This window comes from Dama dama, chromosome 32 (genome assembly GCF_033118175.1).
Source record: "Dama dama isolate Ldn47 chromosome 32, ASM3311817v1, whole genome shotgun sequence".
NCBI classification, from domain to species: Eukaryota; Metazoa; Chordata; class Mammalia; order Artiodactyla; family Cervidae; genus Dama; species Dama dama.
Genome location: NC_083712.1, coordinates 47,579,876 through 47,605,520, shown reverse-complemented (window position 1 = coordinate 47,605,520; position 25,645 = coordinate 47,579,876). Strand labels below are relative to the sequence as shown.

The following is a 25,645-nucleotide window of genomic DNA, read 5'->3' as shown; positions in this document are numbered from 1 at the left end:
CCAGATCACCTTTTTTTTTTAAAACCAGTCGGCCACCCTCGGGTTCCCCTGGCAGACGCCCTTTGCCGGAGGACTTCCTCAGGTCAGCTCCCCACCCCGGGCAGTTCTCGGCGCCCCCACCCCTCCCAGCGAGGGCGGGGGCGGGGTCCCCAGGCCACGCGAGACCTCGGCCCCCGGCCCCGCGCCCGAGGTGCTGAGGTGCGCGATGGGGGGGAGGGCGCGCGTGCGGGGGGAGGGGCGCGGGGCGGGGCCTGCGCGGGGGCGGGGCCTGCGCGGGGCGGGGCGGGGCGCGGGCGAGCGTGTGTGGCGGGGGAAGCCATTGCCTGTTTAATAGTTGCTGCTGCTGCACTTCCGCTTCTCTCCCGGCGAGAGAGAGACACGAGTGGCCAGGCCCAGCCGCAGCCGCAGCAGCAGCCGCCGCGGCGGCACGGAGCAGCCAGACACAAAGAGAGGTACGGGGATCCCCCCCGCCGCCCGCCGGCCCCCGGCCGCGCCGCCGGGCCTCGGGGCCGCCCCTCGCCGCCCGGGCGGCCGCCGGGCGCGGGGCCGGGGCTGTGGGGCGGCTGGGGGCCGGGCCCGCCCGCGGGGGGATGGGCGGGGACCCCGGGCCGCGTGGGGTGCGGGGGCCGTCCGCGGCGGAGGCGGGGGGGGGCCGCCGGGGCTCGAACTGTCAGCGCGGCCCCGGGAGCCCCCCGTGGCCGCCGAGGCCCGCGGAGGGGGAGGGGAGGGGCTCCCCGTGCCCCCGGGGCGGGGGCTCGCGGGGCTAACCCCCCGGGGTGGCCGCGCTCATTGTTACTCCTCCGCCGGGGAGGCCCCGCACCCCCACCCCGGCGGCGCCCGCGCGAGTGCTGGGACCCCCGCCCGCCCGCGCCCCCGGGGGCCAGCCCGGGACTGGGGGGGGCCCGGCCTCGGCGCCCCCGCCCGGCGCCCGCTCCCCGCCCCCACCGGCGCCCGCTCCCCGCCCCCGTCCCCCGTTTCGGCTTCCTCCCTCGCCCCTCCCCGGCCTCCCCGCCCCGCCGAACTCCGCTCCCGGCCCCCGCGACCCCCGGGGGCCGCCGCACACCGCCCGAGGCCGGCCGGCCCGGCCCCCGCCCAGAGGGGAGCCTCGGAGGCGGTGGAGGGGGCGGCGCGCCGCCCTCCCGGCCGGTCCCCACCGCGGCCCCCACTCGGGGCCGGGAATACAGACAAACAGCCCGCGTCCGACTCGCGGAGGCCGTGATGGGCCTGGAGACTCGGGAAAGCGCGTGGAGGGCGGGGGGCGGCCGGGGCCGGAGCCCTCCTGACAGCGCCCGAGTTCCGTGTCTACACCGGCCTTTATGTTTTGTCTCCCTCCCCCTGCAGGGGCTGTTTGCGGGGTGGGGCGGGGGGTTCGCTATGTCGGATGACGATTCGAGGGCCAGCACCAGCTCCTCCTCGTCTTCGTCTTCCAACCAGCAAACCGAGAAAGAAGCAAACACCCCCAAGAAGAAGGAGAGCAAAGTCAGCATGAGCAAAAACTCCAAACTCCTCTCCACCAGCGCCAAGAGGTACCGAACCCCACCCCGCCCCCAGAGCTGGCTTCCTATTGCCCGCACGGCCTCTGGCTGCACTGGGTCCGCCTCCAGTGAGGGTAGCCTACACGCTCCTCAGAGCTTATGTGTTCATAAAAAGGGAAAAAAGGACCTTGAAAGCCCGAATTATTTCTCTCTGTTGCTGCTTCTGTTTTTTCTTCTGATCGTTGTCTACATGCAGCTGTTGTGGCTTGCCTCCCCCGTGTCTTGCTGCAGTTTGTAAGAATCCGCATGAGTGTTAACTAGTGACCCCCAAGTCTGATTTCAAATTATTTGTCCTGTTAATCACTACTCTGTGACCCTCCCCAAGACTGTCATCCCACTTAATTACTAATACCTGCCCGGACAGCTCTATTACAACGATTTCTATCACCGTCTTACTTCCTTCTCACCTGTTGCACATGGGATCTATCTTTGAATAGTGCTTTCTTCACAAATTGCGGAAGGAATAACTAACTCACATTAGCAGAGTAAAAAATTTAATAGGTGGAGATGGATGTTTCAGATGGGATTTAAAGAGATTTTTCTGATTTAGAGAGTTGAGACAAATTAATGAATCAATAAATTATGTCAGTTAGTTATTCTAGGCTGTTTTGGGGGTTCTTTGTTCTTTTTGAGAACTTCCACTTGAGTTTCAGGGAAGCTCAAATTTTTTTTCATGCTGTTTTCTTTTATGCTGTAAACAAAAATACTTTTGTCAACACAAGTTGAATTCAAGCAGGAGCTCTTTTTCTTTTTTCTCTCCCTCTTATGTCTCTGGTGGAAGCTACTTTTAACCTCCATCATCCTTCAGTAGTTTCCTCGGACCCCCACGAGCCTTAGTATACAGCAGATTCCTTGGAGCCCCCATTCCTTTTCATAAATCCTGTTGTCCAGTGTACAGTCATTAAACTTTAAAGTGGTGAACCAGGAAGATAGTAAGGAATCGAAATGGTAGCTTAGATAGAGATGATGGAACAGGAGGCTTCAGGTCTCTCTACTGAGTAGTGAACCAAAACTCTTAGTTAGAAAGTCTGTCCTGTCATTCTCCCTGACTGGAAATTTGAAAAGTTGATAAAATGCTTTGGTGACCTAAGCACAGGAGATGAAGGAGAGGCTCTGGCTTACTGTGAACAGTGTAGAGGTGGAGTTAAGTGGCAAGGTGCCTTGGCAAGATCCTCGTTTTCAGAGGGGTCGTTTGATTGCATCTCAGCTTCCCAGGAGTCCTGAGCGGCCCTCTTTGGTCAGCCCCGTGCTGGCTCTCTGTGAGCCTGGTGTCTACCCTGCCTGCTTTGGATGGAGCCTTCTCTCCATTCCCGCTCCCATTCTCCGGGCGCTCTGATCCAAGCTGAGGGCAGCTTTTGGCCTGACCTAAGGCAAAATATTTGTGTTAGTTCATTAGCATTTTTATATTTTGCCGGATTACCCTAGTGTACAGGAATATATTTGGGGATAAAGGCACAGGTGTCAAATATAGAATTGTCTGCTTTATGTAAGCAAATTAGAGACAGGTTTTTTTTTCTTCATTAGACACAATTTGTCCATTTACGCTAAGGAAGTTAAAAACTCATTTGAAAATGCCTGGGAAAGAGATGGTAGGTGTTAAATGAAAGGTGGGAAGCTTCCAACAGTAATTTTATCTATCAAGTTAACATCAGCTTTAGCTCCCTGGGAATCTTGCTGAAAGAGTGGCTGTTACCATAAGGCAGAGCTGTGGTTAATAGTAAAGGGGAAAAAACAGGGGGGGACTCGTATCCACGAAAGAACAAGGGGAAACGTGAGGTCGCTGAAACCCTGTAGATGCTGCTCTGAGAAACTGATTTGGAAGGTAGGAGTAGAATTGGGAAGGGCACATATACTAGGAGATAGAATGAAAGAGAAGCCCGAGTTGGCCGACAGAAGGTTACTTAACTGCATATTAGAAGGAAACTGCTTGTTGGTTTTTAGTCCACAGCTGAAGGCCAAGCCCGCATTGCAGGTGGACTGGATAAGAAACACTCTGTGGAACATGTGTGGATTACTCTTACAAGTCTTTTCCCAGTACTCTAGAAGTAGTATGAATGTTTGCTGTAGAAATGAAGTGGATAAAGCTGTCTGGTATTATCTTTTTTAGGTATTAAAGAGACAGCTCCCGTTTCAGTGAATATTTTATCAGAGAGATTGGATTGACAAGGAGAATTTATACCAGTTGTGCTTAGGGGGAGGTGATTTTTGCCCCTGTACATAGGCCTTAACATAACATAACCATTCTAGTAGATGCAGGTCAAGAATCAGGAAGCCCGCGATCCAAACTTTGCCTAACATACAATAATGAGTCAAACACCCGGGATGCCAAGGTCCCAGAACTGATATGACGATCGATAGCAAAAAGAATTGAGCAGGACACAGATAAGTAGATACCAGAGATAGCAAAGCCCTTTCTACAGTTAACCAGATTTGTAGGGGACAAGAAATGTCCTCCAATCGGAAAGTTTAAGGAACTTCCCTAATCACCACCCCAATTCGAGGTAAATTTCTCTTGACTTATAAATGAAAAAAACTGCCTTCATAAAACCTTTTGCAGTCGCAGCTAGCTAGCCCTGTCCTACCCTCAGAAAACCTTTGGGAAGAGAAGAGCATCCGTTGGGATTGATTGCTTTTAGACTGTGTGCGTGTTCTACTCCTGTACTGCCCAGGTGGGATTTTTAAGTTGTAACATAGCCCTTTAGGGCTTGATACGATAGGGGCAGGAAAGGTGATGAAGACAGCAGGCTGGTCTGGAAGGTGGCGGGGAGGCTTCAGGGCCTCAAACTTTGCTCTGAACTGATGCTCTGGGCGCCTAGGTAGGCCGAAGACAAAGGCCGGGCCCGGCGTGAAGGCCGGGCGGCGTCGGCCCGGGGCGGGGGATGGGCTCCGTGCAGTGGCGGGGCGCTGCGGGGACGGGAGCCCGGGGGCAGGGAGGTGGTCCCGGGTTCAGAGCCCGTGCTGGGTGCGGCCCGGGGCGGCCAGGGAGTGCGGGGGGCGCCAGGGTGTGCGGGCGAGCGGGGCCGGGCGGCCGGTGCACCTTGCGGGCCGCGGGCGGGGTGTCCGGGCGGGGGGCGGGGGCGGGCCGCGGGGGTCCCCAGCCGGGCCTGCGGCTTCGCCCGCCGCGGGCGGGGTCCGTCCCGGGGGCGCCGCGCGGCCTGCGCCGCCCCCGCCCGACGGTCAGGCGGCAGGGCGGTCAGCGCCCGCGGGGCCGCGCGGGGAGCGGCCATGTTGGCTGCGTCCCGGGGACGCGGGCGGCCTGAGGGGGGCGCCGTGCGGGGCGGGGGAGACGCGGGGCGGGCGGGCTGCGCCCGCGCGGTCTGCTGCGGCTCAGGAGAACGGCCGCGAGCGAGGCGCTCCGGAAGGGTCGCGGCGGCGCCGCCGAGCGGGAGCCGTGCGGCGTGCGCGAGGCGGGCCTCGAACCTGGGCGGGGGGGGGGGGGGCGTCAGCCCTGCGCGCGCCGCCCTGACCGCTGTCTTTCTCTCCCCTCGCCTCCCGATCCAGGATTCAGAAGGAGCTGGCGGACATCACTCTAGACCCTCCGCCCAACTGCAGGTGAGCGCCTCTCCCTTGCTTTCCTTTCTGAACTGCAGGTTTCTTCTCGGTTGCAAACTTTTGCTTTTGTTCTTTGGCCAGCGGTGGTCGGGGCGCTGACCCCGAGCTCACACTGGGATCAGGCCTGGGCGAACGCTCTGACGAGGCTCCGGCCGCCGAGCCCGCCGTGCGGCGGGTGGTCTGAGGCGGACGCCTGTCCGCGTGCTCGTTTGGGACGCCCCTTCATGGCTCCTGAGGGTGCTGGGAGACCTTCTAGATGCTTAGGGACGTTTTACTTCAGAAAACTGCTCTTTGTCCTCAAGCTAATAGAGCGGTAACACTGCGTCTCCACACGCTGCGTTATATACGTTTTTGTGTTGGACTTGGGGCTGACCGATTCAGGATATAGCTTGTGCTTTGATAAAGAGGTTTTCACTTTAAATTATTTCATAGATTTAAACTCTTCTGTAGCGGTGTTTCTCCTCAAAATTGCGTTACTCGAACTGTGTGTATATAATGCGTGTTTCAGTTTCAAAACAGTTTGATACACGCTTTTGAAGGTTTTGGTGATGACTTGATTTTGTTTAAAATAGCCATTTGGCTTTTGTTGGGTCAAGGTGGAAGACTGGATGATTTTACTAAATCAACGTGAAGTGAGAAAGGACTACGTACTACAATAGCGCCATTTGAGAGAGATTAATTATTCCCTTCTACTGCCACAGTCTGAAAATTAACTGTAATGGTTAAGCTAATTCTTAGTTCTCAGGATTGATAATTGGAATAGGATGTGGTGTTTTAGAAGTGTAAATTTATATGGCATAGGAAGAAGTTGTTACTACCAAGTAACAGTGGTGATAAACACAGAATTTAAAATGCGCCTGTGGAAATATTCAGGTTGAAAAACTAAAGGGAATATTTTGCTTATGAACACTGAACTTTCTAAGCTATGGTTAATGGATTAATTGGGGGAAGCTTTAATACTGCCGTTTTCGTAACATGTTCTTACTGTCGGCCAGGTGTGGAGTGTTCCTTTGTAAAATCTTGTCCTGTTTTCTGAGTTTGAAATGCCCTTAACCTATAGTTTGTAGCCAGTTAATCGTTCTGGAGGATTTCTCTCTTGGCTATTAAGGATCTTTTCAGACTGTCCTTCTGAACAGTTGAGAAATGGGCCAGGCTTAGGGCTGGGATAGCTTCCTTTTTCATCTTGGTGGCATCCTCGTTCCGCTGGAGGCCTGTGGCTCCCCTCGGTTGGTTGTAGTGAACCCATGGGCATTCCCTGAGGTACCTCTGCTCCCTGTCCTTACCACCCACATATTGGATATCACGTCTCTTCCATGCGTGTCTTGTGGGTTCAGACAGCTTTAGCTGATCTAGGCACCAAGTTTTTAAAGCATGGTTTTAAAACTAATAATGCTTATCAAGGCATAAACTACTTTCTTAAATTTACAGTTTAAAATTGTAAACAATTCGAAGGTTTTCATGGGATTAATCATTTTCTTTAAAAAATCAGTTCTCAGTACACTTTAGTTTCCTACCATTTTAGCTGAGTTCCCTTGTGAGAGATTTGTATTGCTCAACATGTAGAACTTCTTATCCTTGGAAAACCCTCCTGAAGACCCTTCAAGGTGAAACCTCTGACCATCCATCACCTGGGGGCCAGGGGAAGCACCAGACTGGATGGATGTTGGGTTGTGGGTGGTGGGGAGATAAGCTTTAACATACTTAAACATTTTGAAAAAATTTCAGTTTCAGAGAAAACATAAGACATTTTTATTTGGGGAGGGAAATGTGTATTATGTTGATTTTTAAAAGTGAAGACTGCCTTATTTTTCTGAAGACATTTTTCAGTAGGGCTGTTTAAGTACTGTGAACTATGATTTCTACTTTTGGTTGGTTTACTAGTATTACTGACAGAATGTTATACAATACCGCAATAGTGAGCTAACTTAAACGAGTTTGGTTTTATGTTTTCTGTTGGTACCTTATAGGATTGAGTCATTTACTATTTTAATGTACATTGTTATTTGAGATGGAAATGGATAATTTGAAGCTACTTTTTGAAGTTCGTGTTCAACTCTTTGGAATCCCATGGACTGTAACTCACCAGGCTCCTCTGTCCATGGGATTCTCCAGGCAAGAATACTGGAGTGGGTAGCCTTTCCCTTCTCCAGGGGATCTTCCCCACCAGGGATCCAACCCGGGTCTCCCACATTGCAGGCAGATTCTTTACCTTCTGAGCCACCAGGGAAGCTAGCTTCCAATTAAAATGTGTGAATTAAGTGATACATTGAGTGTATGCACGTTTATTTCTTTATAATTTTCTTAATGTTACTCAGCATGAAAGCTTGATAGCTTGGTTCTTAAATATTTTTAATTTCAACAGTTGTAAACTCTATTTTGAGTGAGTTGAATAATTAACTTTTAATTAATGTATATTAAGCTTTTGTAGAGCTGCCTTTCTTTAGTCACTATTGAGTGTGTGGCTTTAAATTTAGCTACATTACTTTACTGAAGTATAGTAGTTGGAACATGGTAGCCTCAGTAAACCATTGATTATTGCAAATCATTGGGAGAATTGCTTCTCCTGAAGGTGCACTGGATGTGTTGAGTAATTTTAGTACTTGACAAATATATGTGAACTTACTGAACTTCCAGACTTGTGTGAAATGCAGTTTCTCACAAAGTTATGTTTGAGCACATCAAGTTAAATCCTCAGTGTTTTGAGTAGTTTTTTTGAAGAACCAAATGAGGAATATATTCGATTGTTGCTGTTCAGTTGTCTGCTACTCTGCGGCCCCGTGGACTGCAGCACACCCTGCTTCCCTGTCCTTCACTGTCTCCCTGATTTGTTCAAACTCATGTCCATTGAGTCAGTGATACCATCCAACCATCCCATCCTCTGTCACCTCCTTCTCCTCCTGCCCTCAATCTTTGCCACCATCAGGGTCTTTTCCAGTGAGTCAGCTTTTCGCATTTGGTGGCCAAAGTATTGGAACTTCAGCGTCTTTCCAGTGAATATTCAGGGTTGATTTCCTTTAGGATTGACTGGTTGGATCTCTGCTGTCCACGGGACTCTCAAGAGTCGTCTTCTACACCACAGTTCAAAGGTGTCAGTTCTTTGGCGCTCAGCCTTTATGGTTTAGCTCTGACATCTGTACATGACTACTGGGAGAACCATAGATAGCTTTGACTAGATGGACCTTTGTCTCTGTTTTTTAAACTGCTGTCTAGATGTGTTACAGTTTTTCTTCCAAGGAGCAAGCGTTTTCTAATTTCATGGCCACAGTAACTGTCTACGGGGATTTTGGAGCCCGAGAAAAGAAGTCACTGTTGCCACTTTTTCGCCATCTATTTGCCATGAAGTGATGGGATGGGATGCCACGATCTTAGTTTTTTGAATGTTGAGTTTTAAGCCAGTTTTTTCATTCTCTTATTTCATACATTCAGTGACCTCAAAAGTATTTTAAACTGTATTTTAAAAATTACTGTGTATTGCCATTAAAGTCAAATTCCTTAGTATCTCTGAGCTATTACATTTGTACATATAAATATAACCATAACCAGTTTCCCAGTTCATGTACTCTGCTTTTGCTTAGGCTTTTCCCTCTGCATTTTGGCTCTCACTCCTTTAGAAGAAGAATTCTGTCTTAACTACTGTAATGATTTCCTAAAGCACTGGATTGTAAAATTATGCCTTTTAGATAGCTGGTGAACTCTGGGCCACTAGAGTCAGTTTTGTAGCTGTTATTTACAGCCTGGGGCTCAGGCTTTGCTAAATTGACTAGTTATAGCTATATAACTAACCTGTAGCCATAAATGTCTGTAGCCTGTATGTCTGCACATAATAAATGACACATTTTGCACAAGTCCTTTAAACTTCAGATTTCTCTTATTATATATATCAGAATTTTGAGTAAATACTCATTTAGTGCCTCAAAACCTAAAAATTAAGATTTAGGACAAAGTGTCTTAGAGAAGTCACTAAACATTTCAGACATGGGTGAGAATAATAAAAATAAAATTTCCTTTTATATGAGATGACTTTATTACATTTTGAGCATTATTTTTCTGTATAAACCCAACTAAGTCAGTGCTTTTTATTTTGGGGGCAGACCTACAATGTAATCAGATACAGTGGTTTTAAAGTTTTACAGCTAAACTCACCCTTTTTTTTTAATATGATACAAAGGCTAATGTCAGGAGCATTAAAAAAAAAAGTAAAGCAGTCTTCTCAACCTTCTTTTCCTCATTTACTCAAAGGGCTGAACACTGGGCTGACCTGCCTCATGGTGTTGTAAAGTTCACATGAGATAAAGAGTGTTCTGATTGTATAAGATGGTGATTCTATTAGAACTGCCCATTTAGCTCCCTTTAATGGCTCATCTTTTTTCCTAACATTGCGTTTTATTGCTTGTATTTTAAGTACAATTTTAGGCTGTTATATGATTATAAGAATGTATGTTTTTGAAAGACTGAGATGCAGAAGTTGTGGAGTGAAAGATACTCCTAGAGGTCTCTTCTGACCTTGCCCTTACAGGGGTGCTCTGGGTCAGCACTGATCATGTCTGTGACTTTACATTGTTGTATTCTGTGGTTTTATAAAATCTCCTGGCATTGGTGGTAATAATAATGCGATGTCAGTTTAGAAATCCCAGGCTGCCCACCTTGGGCTGAAAAGAGATGATCCTCTTCTTAGAGTAGTAAAGGCTGATCGTTTCGTCCAAGCGTGTTTTGTGTGCTTGCTTGGGTTTAAGAAACAGGTTCAACGGAAGTCTTCCTGTACAAAAACCCTGTCTCACCTTACCTGCTGAAAAACAGCCTTCCTTGTATATGTCTTTCATTTATCTGTTACCTGTCCAAAAGTGAACTGTTTCCTAAATGAGTAGGAAGTCCTGTGGGTGTTGTGCTTCCCAAAAGACCACATGTGTGAATTGTCAAACTATACTGCTGTTGTTTCCCATAAAGCGAAAAAGAATTCCTGTGTGACCCAGCAATTCTACTCCTAAGTGTTGTCCCAAAAGGATTGAAAGCAGGGACTCGGCATTGAGTCAGTGTTCATAGCTGCTCATAGTAGTCAAAAAGTGCAAATAACCAAGTGTCCATCAGCAGATGAGCGGATACACAAAATGTGGTCTGTCCGTATAATGGAATATTTTTCGGCCCCAAAAAGCTGTCCCCACCCGCCGCTGCACTGCCCAGCACGTGGGATCTCAGTTCCCCCCGGGGAGTGAGGGGTGATCGAACCCTCACCCGCAGCAGTGGAAGCGAGAGTCAGCCACTGGACTGCCAAGAAAGGCCCGTGGAATGAAGTTCTGATTCATGCTATATACCATGAATGAGCTTGAAAATAAGCTAGGCAAAAGGACAAATATTATTACACGATTCCACTTACATGATGACATAATTAGAACAGGCAGATTGGAGGGTTCCCAGGGGTAGGAGGAAGGGAGAATCGGTAGTTATTTCTTAACAGGGGCAGTTTCTGTTTGGGGTGATGAAAATTTTGCCAACAGATAGTGGTGATAGTTGCACAATGTTGTCATTATAATTAATGGTACTGAATTTTACACTTTCAAGTGGTTTAAAATGGCAAATTTTGTATTATATATTTTACCACACTAAAAGAAGGAAAAGAAAAAGACTAGACTGCTGTTAAAATGTTGGCATCTTAAGGGAAAATTGTTCATAGTTTAGGAGGCAATGCTACAGGTTTTTTGGATTTGTGTAACAGAATGTTAGGTTCCTGTCATAAACCTTGAGTGCCTGTCACATGTGAAAAGTCATTGCCTTCAGGGACTTCATTGTTTAGGAATCTTGGTAAGAAATGCACATAAGATTTTGGATTGTACTTGGAAGTGTCAGTAGTACTTACAAAGTAGTGAGTGCATGTGACATTATTTTAAAGGTTCAGAGGAGTGCGATATTACTGTGACCTGATATGAGGGTTTGTGTCTGGGGCCGTGCAGGAGAGCAGAAGTGAATGCGGAGAGTGAGAGACCCTGTTGGGGGAGAAGGGGCACCCATGCAGGCCCCGGGGTCACAGGAAAGCAGCCAGGGCACTGCTGGGCGCCAGGGAGCCAGCGTGTGGCCAGGGGCTTCCCAGGTGGCTCAGTGGTGAAGAGCCTTCCCGACCAGCAGGAGCCGTGGGTTCCATCCCTGGGTGGGGAAGATCCCCTGGAGAAGGAAATGGCAAGCCACTCCAGAATTCTTGCCTGGGAGAGCCCATGGACAAAGGAGCCTGGGCTATGGTCCATGGGGTTGCGAAGAGTCGGCCCCAACTGGACAACTACACAGCCAGAAGCAAGGCAGTGAGAGGGAGCGGGAGAAGCCTCGGTGACACGTGTGCTCCTCGGGGTCGCCGGGAGGCTGCGGATGTGACTTTCTGGTGCTGGCGGGTCGCCAGAGACCCTTTGAACCGGAGGTATGATCCAGTTAGAGCTGAGCATCTGGACAGAGAAGCAAGGACTGCGTGGGACTTCTGCCACAGAGTCCAGGTGGGAGGGCCGGTGGGCCTGGGATGGGGACAGGCGGTGGCCTCAGTGGAGGGGGAGCGGTGGAGAGTACTGGAACCAGAGAACTTGGCCAACTCTTGAGGTATGGGGCCTGGAGAGGGCTCAGGGGCCCGGGGAAGACGGTGGTGCCGTGAGCACAAGCGGGGGGCTGGAAGCTTGGCTCCTGCTCCCGGGCCGAGTGCTTCGTGGACCCCCTACACACAGCGCTGAGCGCAGTGCTGCTCCTTGGTAGGCCATCAGTCGGGACTTGCGTGTTGATGGTACATTTAGGTTTATTATCATCCGTCATCGAGCTCTCAGATCTCCCTCACCTATTGTAGATTAGTCAGGTTAGACTTACAAACTGCCCAAAGGATAGCAACCACGATTCCTGTCTTTATTCTGATCCTACATATTCTTTTCCCCCCAACTTTTTAAATCTGAAAACTTTCAAACTACGGAAGAGTTGAAAGAGTATTACAGGGAGCTCCAGCCTTCACCCCCATACATCAACTGTTAAAACTTCATCTGTGCTTTGATTCTGTCTCATCTCTATATATTTATTTTGCAGAACCATTTGGCAGTGATCTGCGGGCGTTGGGATGCCTGTATGTGGGTTTCTGTGCATTGAGTCTGAGGTGGGCTGGCGGAACGCCGGGGCTGGGGCTGGGGCTGGCCCTGGGCGTCTCTGGTAGATGCGAAGGTGGGTGATGAGGTCCGCCCGATGGCCCCGGGAGGAGGACTGAGATCTGCACTGGGAGCGGGGAGCAGCGCGGCCCTGCCAACACAGATGTCAAGTAGGGGAGAGCTGTGAGTCGTGGGGGAGGCAAGGAAGTTTTCCCTGTGGACTTAAAGTATAACAGCCTGCTCTGTAGACTGAGAGGGAAAAAGTGAGAAGGCAGGAGCGGGAGAGGTAGTGTTCTTTGAACACAATTTGTAGGGAAGACAATAGGATACAGAACTGAGATGGGTGAGTGAGAGCTAAGTCACTGCCGTCGTGCCCAGCTCTTTTCGACCCCGTGGACTGTAGCCCGGCAGGCCCTCCTGTCCATGGGCTTCTCCAGGCAGCCACACTGGAGTGGGTGACCATGCCCTCCTCCAGGGGCTCTTCCCGGCCCAGGGCTCAGACCCCTGTTTCTTCTGCCTCCTGCATTGGCAGGTGGGTTCTTACCACTAGCGCCACCTGGGAGGCGGTAAGTGGGAAATCGCGTGTTTTGGAAGGCTGCCGGTCTGAGCCTGCGGATGGAGGGGTTGTGTCTAGAGGACCGAAGCCTTCGTGGTCCTCGAGGAACACTCCGGCTGCTGGGAAAGCGGCCCCTGTCGCCAGTGTTCTTCCATTTGTTCTTTCCTGGGAGACTTGACGTTCCTTGAGAGCAGGGATTACGTCTTTGCATCCCTACATTGTCCAAGAGAGAGTAAATAAACAACAATACATGTTTGTTAGACTAAAATACAAGCACAGAAACCCAGCTTGAGTCTGATAGTTTAATGGGACGTTCTCATTACCCTCTTCAGAAAGTACTGGAGAGAGCTGGAGAAATGGGGCCGCATTTTACAGGTGTCCATTGCTGGCAGTCTTCCGAGGACCCTGCCAGTCTGTCTGGGCAATTTTCACCTTGCTGGCATCACAGAGGAACGCTGTGTGGTACAGAAGACGGTGCTGTGGCTAGTTTGGGAAGATGTGTGCAGAAAATACCAGTACCTTTGTTCATGCGTTTTGTCTTCAAAAGATGACTGTTTGCCAAGAAGCGAGCATGGGTTTAGGGGTGCTGAGTAAATTGGGCTTCCCGGAGCGGCTCCCTGTGTCCAGAGCCTTTCCAGGGTGGGTTACGTGGAGGTGCTGGCACCCGCCGGAGGCATCTGACAGATTCCCCGCCATCAGCGAGTGAGCAGGGCTGCGTGATGAGCCCGTGCTTGTTCACCTGTCCCGTGCAGCTGTGCTCTGAAGTGAAACAGCCGGCCCGGTGACTGCTGTCAAACTGTGCGCCTCGCCCCAGGAACCCGCCTCCTCCAGAGGCTGAGGCACTCACCAGGGCTCCTTGCTGGAGACTGCAATCCGGGGGCTGCCGTGTGCGGACAGCTCCTTGCTTGAAGCGTATGCAGAGGCCCTGCCACACTTTGTCATTGTTTACCCATGGAGTCATGTCCCGCTGCTTGTGACTGCATGGACGGTAGCCTGCCAGGCTCCCCTGTCAGTGGGATTCTCCAGGCAGGCACCCTGGAGTGGGCTGCCATTTCCTCCTCCAGGGATCTTCCCGACCAGGGAATCGAACCCTCATCTCCTGCATTCTTGGTGGACTCTTCACCACTAAGCCGCCAGGGAAGCCCTGTGCCACACTTCATAGCTTATGATAAACTTGGAGGAGGCCAAGGTGATGTCTCCGTCAGGAAGGGCCTGTTGACTTTGCATAACTGAAGTTATCACTGGGTATTGTTACCTGGGCAGCATACGGTTCATTAATACTGTAATTACTGGCATGCAGAACTCTCCTGGGCCAGGCCTAAGCCCTTTTCTGTAATTCGGCACATCAGTCACCCTTCCTGGTGGCTCAGACGTTAAAGCATCTGCCTGCAATGTGGGAGACCTGGGTTTGATTCCTGGGAAGGTTCCCCTGGAGAAGGAAATGGCAACCCACTCCAGTACCCCTGCCTGGAAAATCCCATGGATGGAGGGGTCGCAAAGAGTCGGAGACGACTGAGCAACTTCCCTTTGCTTTTTCAGAGGAGTATCATGGACTCTAGACCCAGAGACTTGAGAGGTGTACCCTTGGGAGAAGTCAGCTCATAGAGGTTCTTGGATGTCTCCAGCTCACCTGGAGAGGAAGGTGTGAGAAGAGGGCTCAGGATGAAGACTTGGACGTCTTTTAGACAGAAGTGGTGGAGGCTCAAGGAGAAGCCAGAAAAGGAGACAGAGAAGGAGAAGGCAGAGATGGGGGTGAGGAAGCAGCGAGTGGGAGGAGTTTTGAGTGGAGTGGCCATCAGCTCTGAAGCAGTGCTGCTGAGGTGGGCGAAGCGGAGACCAGCAGGCATCTGTTGGGTTTTACACCTTCTCGTGGTTGGTGACCTTCACGAGACCGATCCAGTAGAGGCGCTGACTGTCGAGAAGGAAAAGGTGTTTGTGTTACTCTTCCCAGCTAGCAGCTTTCACTGTGTTTATCCAGGGAAGTGATTCAGTGTTGCCAGATTTTTACACTAGTTTAATTGTTCTTAACATTGTGTATGTTATTTCTCTTGGGAGAGGGGGGTCTATCATTTTCAGCGAATTCTCAAAAGGATTGGGGGGGGGGGGGTCCTTCTCTCTCCTTCCACTAGAGAAGTTCCTGCTTTCCTAGATTCAAGGCCTTTGTAATCGTCACAGCTAACACTGTGGTGTGGATACCATATGTAAACAGTGCGGAGGGTCATATATTTTATTTTGATAAATCCCTTTTGCTGGACTTGGTTTGAAAATACTAGGTAGTGGATAAATTGGAAAATCAGTAAATTGCTGCTGCCATCCTTAAACTTTTTAACCTCCTTTGATTTGCAGTGTTCTGTGCTCTTCACACTTGTGAGTGCACTAGAATAAGTGGGTTTATTTGTTTACTTTTAACACAGCAGAAGTTATGCATCATAGTCGATTTTTTTTTTCACCCTTTTAAGGTTGACTGTTAACGTTGTTTTATGTTGAATGTACCTGGAACTCTTAAAGATCGTACAAGCATCACCTTTCCATTCATCTTCCAGTCCCATTTTATTAATTTGTTTCAGATTATCCCAGGCACTCTTGGGGCGGTTAACTTGATAATTGAAATTGACCCTTTTTCTGAGGTTGATTCTCAAGACACATACTTGTAAATTATACACCCTAAGCCGGGGACAGTGAGACACCTAGAGTTACTGCTGCGCGTGGATAACAGTTCCCTATGAGACGATGCAAATGCTGATCTTCCCTAGTTCCTCCCGTCAGAGCCACATGTTTAAATAGCAGTTATGCAGAGAAACCAGATGCCAGGTTCCCATTCCGATTTGGAGCAGGGGTGGGGGGATTCCACAGCTGTCCTAAGGGATCTAGTTGGTGTCTGTTTATTCACCTCACAAAAGTTGTCAGTCAAAGCACTACATTTTTAGTCTCCAAAATACACTGTATTTCATTGACATTAGCTTTGTTCAAAAGTGGGGTTTTGGATTGTGATTGATTTTTTTCACTTTTTAAAAGAGAGGTCCTTATAGTAAATGAGTGCTTGGAGGAGAAGTTATTTATGATCTCTCTTATTCAAATAATTTTCTCAAATCTGTAAGTTAAAGTTGACACAGAGAAACCATCTTTGCTTGTATGGTGGGAAACTTCAGACTTGAGTCCTGGTGCTGGCTCACGTGGTGAGATGGAGGTGTCCGGTAGATGGGGTCGTTTGGGTGAGTTAGTGGCTTAGACCTCCTGGAAGAGTGAGAGCAAAGCTGTGGGAGTTGATGACAGAATAAAGAGATTTTCTGGGTTGGGAGACATTCAGCTAGTTCAGAGTATTTGTTAGAATCACAGAAGCATTAGGTATGGCAGAGGAAGACAGACGGTAACTGTGGAACCACAAGGGTTTTGGTTACATGGCACTTTGCTCCCCAAATAACTTAAATTTCTCCTGTCACCACTCATAACCCTTCCTCCTTTATGGAAATGTATGTCAGTGTTAGGAAAGTTACTGGAATTGGCTTTGTAAAATTTTATTTCTTAGCTGACTCTGCTAGAACACATTTATCCTAAAGAAGATCATTAAAGTAGTGTCCATCAAAGATTCTGAAAGAAAACATTTGTTTTATAACAAGCACCCAGGAGGATTTTTTTATATATATACATGAGAGAGAGCTTTCCCTCTAACCTAAGTAAACAGTTCAGCAGATGTACCTTAAGTGGCGATAGTCATGTGTGAGCAGAGACTGGCAGTAAAGACGGCAGTGCCTTGTATTATTGACAGTATATGATTCTGCTTTGGCCTTGGTCCTTTTCCTGAGTAACCCTTTTAAGGAAAGTCCTCAGAATGCATACTTTTATTCTTCAGCCTGATTGGCAGGCCCCCAGAAAGTGCTGCTGCTTTGTAGCTCAGAATACTGAGATGTTTTCACATCCAAAATGTATTTATTACATAGTAAACATTGCCAAGGGCTTCACAGGTGGCTCAGTGGTAGAGAATTCACCTGCCATTGCAGGAGATAATGGGTTCCATCCCTGGGTAGGGAAGATTCTCTGGAGAAGGAAATGACAACCTGCTCCAGTATTCTTCCCTGGAGAATCGCATGGACAGAGGAGCCTGGCCTATAGTCCACTGGGTCGTAGTGAAAGGGAAATCGCTCAGTCATGTCTGACTCTTTGTGACCCTGTGGGCATAACCTACCAAACTCCTCCATCCAGGGGATTCTCCAGGCCAAAATACCGGAGTGGGTTGCCATTTCCTCCTCTAGGGGATCTTCCCAATCCAGGGCTCCAACCTAGGCCTCCCGCCTTGCAGGCAGACGCTTTACCGTCTGAACCACCAGGGAAGCATGGGGTCGTGGAGTCAGATAAAACTGAGTAACTGAACAGCAGACTGGCAGATGATGTGGGCCAGTCTTAAAATAAACCGTCCGCTAAGGACACAGTTCTTGTTAGAGCCAGAATTTGAAATTGGTTTTTGTTCTTCCTGGCCATGGCTGTTGGATGCTGTGTAGGTGTAAGAATTTCTTTTACTGCCGTGAACTGTAATTGTTTGCATTTAGACATACTGGGAGGAAATACTGTCTCATAGTGCCTGCAAGTTAAAATACATGGTTATGAAAGAAACCCTAAAAAGTTATTAAGGTCTTGGAGGCCAAATCAATTGTTAGGATGGAAATTCTGTAGCTTGGAGGATTGGATGTTCCCTTCTCTCTGTTTCTATATCCTGTTTACTATGAGATGAGTGAATTTTCATTCACAGGTGACAAGTACTATGTTTGTCTTTTCCCAGGGCTCTTCTTGAAACCTTTCTACAGTTAGAGGTTATAGTCCAACTCTGCTTTCAAAGGTTAAACTTTGTAACCTGGTAGTAAGCCCCTCCAGTTCTGAAGTTTGTCTGAGGTCGAACATGCCCATGCAGTGCGATGGTAACACTTTGACCTGGAGGTGCAGGAAGAGAAATGCTGTCTTGTTCAAAGGGCTAAGTCAAATCTTGAGACTTAATGACATAATGCAGGCTTAGTCTACCACTTCCTTTCGGGCTGAAATCTTTGTCGCTTTGCTTTCTAGCTTCCTTATTCCTTGCTCTGCGCCTCCTCCCCCACCCCCCATCCCTTCAGAACAAAAAAGTTAGCCAGTTGGGTGAAGTGTTCTGTTTGTTCTGAACACATTCACTTGAACCAGAAAGGTTTGTGACACTGGACTTGTTGAGGAAGAGATGTGATTGTGTGTCTCCAGACTCTATGAATTGCTATTGGCCTGAAATTTGAAAGTATGGTTCGTTCCCCCAACAGATGTTCTCCAGGCCCAGTAGATTAGTAAATTATGTTCCTTGAATGACTTTTAAAAACATATGACATCCTGAATACACGTGATTTGCATCACAAGAATTGTCTGTGATAATGACAGATTTTTGTTTGTTCCAGTTTAATCTTATTACTAGTTTTGCAAGTGTATTGAGGCCTGGTGGTTATCAGTGACTAGCTGGGGTGGGCGGGGTACCCCCCCTCCCCTCCCCCCGCCTGTTTCCCTGGGGCCTGTGGATCCCTCTGCAAGTCTCTGCTCAGAGTCTGCCCTGGTGTACTGTAGCCGGCGGCCTTTTGACTTCAGACACAGCTGTGTTCCGCTGGTCTACACCACACACAGCCGCTCATCCTGACACTTAGTGGGCAGTTCCTGTTGTGCCAGGCACACCAGATAGAGGCTTCACTGGAAAAGTGCTCATGGAGCTTACATGCATATGGAGGGAGGAACAATGTTAAAAATGTATAAAACAGTTCTTACCACAAGAAAAAAAAATGTTTTCTGTTTCTTTAATTTTGTATCTGTAATGAGATGATGGATATCACTTACGGTGATCATCACTTCATGATGTATTCAGAAGTCAGAACGTTATGCTGTATGCCTTAAACTTATGCAGTGCTGTATGCGGATTACTTTTCAGTAAAGCTGGGAGGAAAGTGTACAAAAAGTAATTTCAGGTAGCAGTGCTAAGAAATTAGTATAGAGTAATGGCGTAGTGAGTGACAGGGCCAGTGGGAGCATTGGTTGATGCCAGTTGGGAGAGATGGCCCTGAGTGATGACAAGGAGCCAGCCATGAGAGGACATTTTTAAGCCCAAAGGCAACAAATAGAAGACTAGACATTATGCATGAGGTCTAGAGTAGGAGGAGATGAGGTGGGCAGCCGTCAGACTGTATTGATTTCAGTAGAAGGCCATTGGACAGTTTTAAACAGAGGAGTGGTCTATACCACCATGATTGGCCTAGTCTCACCCAAAATTTCCAGCTCATAAAAAGAGAGCTCATGGAGTTACTCTTTGTAAATATTCTTGTTTGTTTTTTGCCTTATGAACAAGATTCCCTGACATTTCTTTATATAGCTTTCTATTATACCTGGATAGGATAGATCTGTCATACCTACTGTATCTAGATATCTCATATCTAGAAATCTCCGCTCGCCTCTCTGACTACTGGGTGGGCGGGGGTGTGACTGCCCTGTGACGTTGGCGCCGCCGACAGAAGCAGCTTCTTCGCTGGGTCTCCCCTGCTGGCCCGGCTTCCAGCTGAAGGGCAGGTGGCGTGGGGCTGCTGGGGGGAGCCTCGGGACTCGGCCTCCCTCCCCAGCAGAGCAGGAGCCGCAGGCAGAGCAGGGCCGGGTGCAGCCTGCGGGGTCCTCCCAGACCCGCCTCAGTTCCCACCGTCCTGACAGGCTCATCTCCGCGGGCTGAAGCCCCGCGTCTGTGTGCTGGGGCCGTGGGGCCGTGTCCTTGATTTGGTAGACTCTTCTGTGGAGTGACAGTTTGCCCTACCGTTTAGTTAATGAAAGTGGAAATACTTGGACGAAAAGGGGCATGTAGGCCAAACACAGGTAATGTTACTAATACATTGATTAGTGTTATAATCATTCTCAGGTGTGTGTCTGAACATTCTGCTGCTGAAATTCTGCTGTTAGAGAAATGACCTGTAAAATCAATGTAATTCCAACCTATCCTAATAAATGATTCTGGGAGGTTTGGAGTTGCATTGATAAGAAATTACATCATTTCTTACAGAAGAGTAGGTTTTCTTACTGAAGAAATGGTTCTCATGATTTTTTTCGACTAACCTAATAACAGCTAAGTTAAGAGGTCTCTCTAGGAAATTGTTTCTCACTTATTTACCATTATAGAAAAAATTACACACTTAAAATTTATGCATGTCATCCAAAATTCTTAAAAGGGGACACAATTTCAGTGCATATGAAACATGGGTATTTGCTTGAAGGGAAGCTACACCAATAATACAAAATAATCAATACAAAAATGCTTCAAGTAATTATGTTTGACTTTTAAATGAACAGAGACTTCCCCGGTGGCTCAGACAGTAAAGCGTCTGTCTACAATGCGGGAGACCCAGGTTCGATCCCTGTGTTGGGAAGATCTCCTGGAGACAGAAGTGGCAACCCACTCCAGTACTCTTGCCTGGAAAATCCCATGGATGGAGGAGCCTGGTGGGCTTCAGTCCATGGGGTCGCAAAGAGTCAGACACAACTGAGCGACTTCACTTTGACTTTCACTTTTTAAAAGAACTGTGATAATTATATTTTGAATGAATGTGTCCAATGTTCTAGGTATTCACTTTATGCAGAATAGTGAAGGAACAGTGGGAAGCCTGATTTGTGGTACTCTGGACAGCTCTTTTTTTTTTAACAGTTGTGTTTTTGACTGTGCCTGGCCTTCGTTGTGGCACGTGGGCTCTAGCTGCCTTGTTCAGGGGTTGGACCCCAGGCCCCCTGCCTTGGGAGTGCAGGGTCTTAGCCTCTGGACCACCAGGAGAAGTCCCCTGGACAACTCTTCAGAGTTCACGTACATATTGTATCTTAGTTCAGCTGCTTTCTGCCTCATACTCTGTGCTGTGGAGATTTAAAAAATAGCTTAAAACTTGGTAATGATAGCAGCTAACGTGTCAGTATGATTTTTATTCCCATTTTAGAGATGAGGAAAGAGAAACTTAAAATGGTCAGGTAGCTTGCCCAAGATCACTTGGCTCTTAACTGGGGGAGCTGGTGTTTAGGTCCTGGCCCATCAGAGCCTGCCTCCCTAACCATCCTCTGAATTAGACCTCACTTCATGATACTGCCCATTCAGTTTTTACTCCGCTGAACTGTTTAGATTTAAAAAGACGGGGTTATTCACAAGTTAGCTACTGACTTTGTTTGGTCAAGCTGGCCATTTACCTCTCTGTGTTCTCCAGCGTAGGTTCAATCACCAATGCATTTCTCTTTAAAACCTGGAGGTGTCCCGTTGCCCTTTGGGTGAAGCACCCCACACTCCCTCTGTGAGGGGTCGTGTGGGTTCTTTGTTGGGTCGTGCGGGCATCTGCATTCACTGGTGAAGGCATCGAAGTTGCTGCATTATATTAAAAAGAGATAGATGTAAGTTACTTTTTGCGATAAAATGTTAAAGAGTAGCAGGCACCATCAGGAAAAGAAAATTTGAAAGAAAATTAGGAAAGACATCTCCTTGGCTGTGCTGTGGCGTCGTTGCTTTTGTGCGGGCTTTCTCGAGTTGTCCGAGTGGCATCTCTTGGGGCGCGCGCTTCAGCAGCTGCAGCTCACGGGCTCGGCGTGGTGCGCGGGTTCAGTCGCCCCGTGGCCCAGGGGGGTCCCATCTGTGTCCTCCACTTTGGCAGGTAGATTCTTAACCACTGTGCCACCAGGGAAGTCCTGAAAGTTATTTGACTAAAATTATGAACTGAGCATTTATTTGTGTCTGTATGTATAGCACTGAGTTAGATTGTATCGAGGTCGATGTTCTCAACATAAAATGGCATCGAGCAGGCAGTGGACTGGACGCCGTGTGTTAGGGTTCCTAGGGTAGAACTGTGTTCCGTGTTTTCTTTTTGTCATCCCTCCCTTCCGTCTAAGCTTTCTGTGCTGTGACGGCGGTGATTCCCAGTCTGCCTCTGACCGAGCACACCTGGGGGGTGGGGAGCCCGCCTTCCGAGCTGAGCGTGGAGAGGAGGAGGGAGTGTCTGCCCGGCACAAAGGAGGGAAGAGCCCCGCAGTCCCACAGCCTGAGCCGGGGCCTGAGAGGCAGCACCCCTCGCTGCTAGGGGCCCACAGGGAAGATGGGGTGGGGGTGGAGGGTACACGGGCTGGGGGCGTCCGTGGAGGGAGGCTGGGGCTCTGGAAGGCTCTGCCCTGAGAAGGGAAGGGGTCTGAAGAGGGCTGACCTATTTTTCAACATTAGAAATGGGGCCTCGCTTATTCTCCCTGCAGGCTACATTTACATCCCCACATGTGCTCTTTTGTATAAATAAGATACATCTGAAAGAGAAACAGGAAAAAAAGGGCGCAGGAGAAACCGCGGAGCTGGGTTCTGGGAAGAGGCGCCCTGGACTTTGCCATCACTCCGGACACACCTGGCCTGCCGCCCACTGTGCTACCTCCACGGCGGCCCACCTGGGGTTTGGGCTCTAGAGTAGTTTTGAAAACAGTTTTGCCAAGAAAATATCTTTGGAAAAAATCGTCTATGTATGCTTTGTTAAACTCCTTCTCTGGCCCTTCAGAACCCGTTGTTTTCTGCGCTTTCCTTCCCCTCCCGCTCTTGGTCTCTCTCCTCCTTACTTCCTGGGGCATAATTGACATGCTGCGTATTAGCTTCAGGAAGACAGCACAGTGACTGGACATTCGTGTGTGTTTTGAAATGACCACCACAGCAAGTCCAGTCAGCGTGTCACCATCCATAGTTACAGATGCTTCTCCTTGTGATGAGGGCCGCTCAGATGCACTTTGCTGGCAGCTTCCAGTGTGCGGTGGGCGTAGCTGGGCCACCGCGCTGTCCGTGACCCCTGTGACTTCTCGCTGAGAGCTGGTGCTTTCCGACGCCCTTCATGCCGTCCGTTCTGTCTGTGAGCTTGGTGTTGGGGCGTTCGATTCCACATGTCAGTGAGATCACGTGCTGTCTCTCTCTGTCTTGACTTCACTCGGCATCATGCTCTCAGGCCCATCACATTGTTGCAGGTTGAACACTGCAGGCTTTTTCATGACAGAGTGATATTCCTCTCTGTGTGTGCTCACGCATCTTCATATATCCCTCAAGGGGGGCACTTAGGCTGTTTCTGTATCCTGGCTGTTGTGAATAACGCTGCGGTGGACATGTGGGTATATTTAGACGATCCCAGAAGTGGAATTCCCAGATTATAGGATAGTTCTATTTTTAGTTTTTTGAAGAAGTTCCATCCTCAACAGCTGTTTTCCTTCCCACCAACAGTGCACAGGTGGAACCCTCTATTTCTTTTTCTTTTGAAGTATGGTTATTCACAATACTATGTTTCAGGTATACAACATAGTAGTTCAGTATTTTTATAAATTATATTGCATTTAAAGTTACTACATGTAATAGCATGTGCTGCCCAGTATGTCCTTGTTGCTTATCTCTTTTATATATGGTAATCTGTATCTTAATCCCACACCCCTAACTTTCCCCCATAAATTCCTCCCAACTGGTAACCCTCACTTGTTCTCTGTATCTGTGAGTCTGTTTTTGTTTTGTTACATGCATTCTTTTTTTTTTTTTCTTTTTTTAGATTCCACATGAAAGTGATAATGTATAATATTTGCCTTTTTCTGTCTAACTTAGTTCACTAAGCATAATACCCTGTGGTCTGTCCATGTTGTTGGAAATGGCAGAATTTCATTCTTTTTTATGGCTCAGTAATAATTCCATTGTGTATTGTACATCTTTATCCATTCCTCTGTTGATGGACACTAATGTTGCTTCCATATCTTGGCTGTTGTAAATAATGCTGCAGTGCACACTGGGGTACATGTATCTTTTTGAATTCCAGCTCTCTCTGGGTCTGTGCTTGGGAGTGGGGTTGTTGGGTCCTGTAGTGGTTTTTCAGGGACCCTCCACCCTGCTCTCCGCAGTGGCTGCCCCAGTTCACACCCACCCACCCTTCGCGAGCATTGCCTTCGTCCACCCTCACCTGCACTGGTTACTTGTAGGCTCTCTGTCGGTGGCCATTCTGAAGGGTGTGAGGTGCTGTTTCATTGTGGTTTTGATTTGCATTTGTCTGATGGTTAGTAATGTTGAGCATCTTTTAATGTTCCCGTTGGCCATCTGTATGTCTTTGGAAAAATTTCTGCTCAGGTCTTCTGCTCATTTTTTAATGGCATTTTTTGGATACTGAGTTGTATTAACTGTTTGTTTGTTAGTGCTGTCTATTTCTTAAATGCTCGATCTCTGGACTGTGCTTGGGCCATGTGTTAGTCTAATTCAGTGAGCCCTGCAGGATGGTATTCAATGTTTTTCTCAACTCTTTGCGTCAGGTCTTCTGATACCCCCTTGACAGGACCACGGATGGGTGTAGCGTCTCAATTGTTAGATACTGTAAATAGATTTAAGTATCACAGATGTCAGTAGCCTAATTGCCCAATTCCCACTATATATGCGAAAATGAAATCACAAATAATGAAGTAAAGTTTATCCCAGTCAGGGATAATTTGTTTTTGGCAAGCTGAAATCATCTGTTGAATCTGAAAACGTGCAGAAATCTTTAGGTTTAGAAAATGAACAGAACAGAAGGCTGTGTGACCGCACGTTGTGGTGGGGCAGCTGGGTTCTGGTTGTGTGGCTCCGTTCACCGGCGTGGAACCTGCCCCGCTGAGGGTGGCCCTGCCTTTGCCCCCGCTCCCCAGAGCTGCAGGGGCGCGCGCGGGCCGCGGTTGGAGCACGGGCTCCTCGACAGAGCTGTGCCAGTGGAACAACAGAAGCAGAACTCCTGTGAGGTGGTTGCTCTGGGGCACGCTTTGCTTCAAATGTAGGAAAATCCATCTAAAATTTAAAGCGTCTGTATTGGTGGGTGCTGTCAGGACCATTTTACAGATGATAGAATCGAGGCACAGGTTCTAGGTGGCTAGTGAGGAGCCCGGGGCGTGTTCTCCAGCATTCCACTTTGTTCCTCTGCCTAAGACTCTCTGTGTTGCAGGTGACGGGAGTTCAGTCTTAATGCGTTCAGATGAAGAGGTTGTTAGAAGGACGTGCAGGTTGTGACTTCATCAGTCTGACCTGGGAGGGGCTGGGTGCCCGCGGGGGCGGGGTCCTCGCCCTCCGGCTGTCTCTGCTGCTCTCTGCGCATGCGCGCCTCGTCTTCGCCCGCTGCAGGTCGCTGCCGCCCGCCCCGCTGCCTGGAGGAGCGGCACCACGGGGACTGAGGGAGAAGCTGCCCTTTTTTTTTTTTGGCCAGTTCCAAAACTTCTGGGTGAGGGCCCAGTTAGTGCTGTTTGATTGACTCCTGGGCCAACCAACTAGTTTGGTCACTGATCCAAATAACACCAGTGTTGATGGTTAATTTAAGAAAATGGAAGGAACCCGTCCATGTGGTTCCTGGGCACTCTGCGCCCTCTGAGGACGCGTCCGTGCCAGCCACCCGGCTGCACAGTGCCTGGTAAATGGGCAGTGCACAGATGTTTACCAAGTGGGGAAAGGAATAAGTGAATGATCTTCCTGAAAAAGGAGCACGTCTAAAAATAGACTTCAGTTTTCTGATGGTTGTCCAGGGAGTGCCGTGGATGCAAATAGCCCGTTGGAACGTTCTCAGCCAGGGAAAAGGGCTGTTTCTCCTGGGCTGGGAGCGCGTGTAACTGCAGCACCGCCCGTCTTTCCCTCCCTCCGCTTCCCTCAGTCTCTGCGTGTTTGTGTCTCAGGCCTGCCTAGCGTAAAGTGGAGACGTTTCTTTTTTATTTTGCACTACTTGAAGAGAAGTTTTGTGCTGTTGTTCCTAAGCTAAAAAAAAAAAAAAAGTCATGGGTGTGCCTCCCTTGAAAATGAACCATTTGATAGTCATATACTAAAAAGTAAGAATTTAATGGATTACCCCAGTGGGAGAATTTGTTTCCTAGACACCTTTGGAAGCAAGTACGTTAATTAGTTTATG

At 48.8% G+C, this 25,645-nt stretch overlaps 1 protein-coding gene across 2 annotated transcripts in view; it reads left to right on the top strand.

Moving 5' to 3' along the window:
* Positions 1-296: 296 nt before the first annotated feature.
* Positions 297-25,645, top strand: part of UBE2E1 (ubiquitin conjugating enzyme E2 E1) — a 65,044-nt gene continuing 39,695 nt past the window's right edge. The window contains exons 1-3 of one of the 2 annotated variants that reach the window (XM_061134690.1): positions 297-452; positions 1,342-1,526; positions 5,037-5,087. In XM_061134690.1, the coding sequence (XP_060990673.1) occupies positions 1,375-1,526; positions 5,037-5,087 (203 nt within the window). In that variant the 5' untranslated portion in view covers positions 297-452; positions 1,342-1,374. The remainder of the gene's footprint in view (positions 453-1,341; positions 1,527-5,036; positions 5,088-25,645) is intronic. The other variant, XM_061134691.1, reaches the window with a different exon arrangement.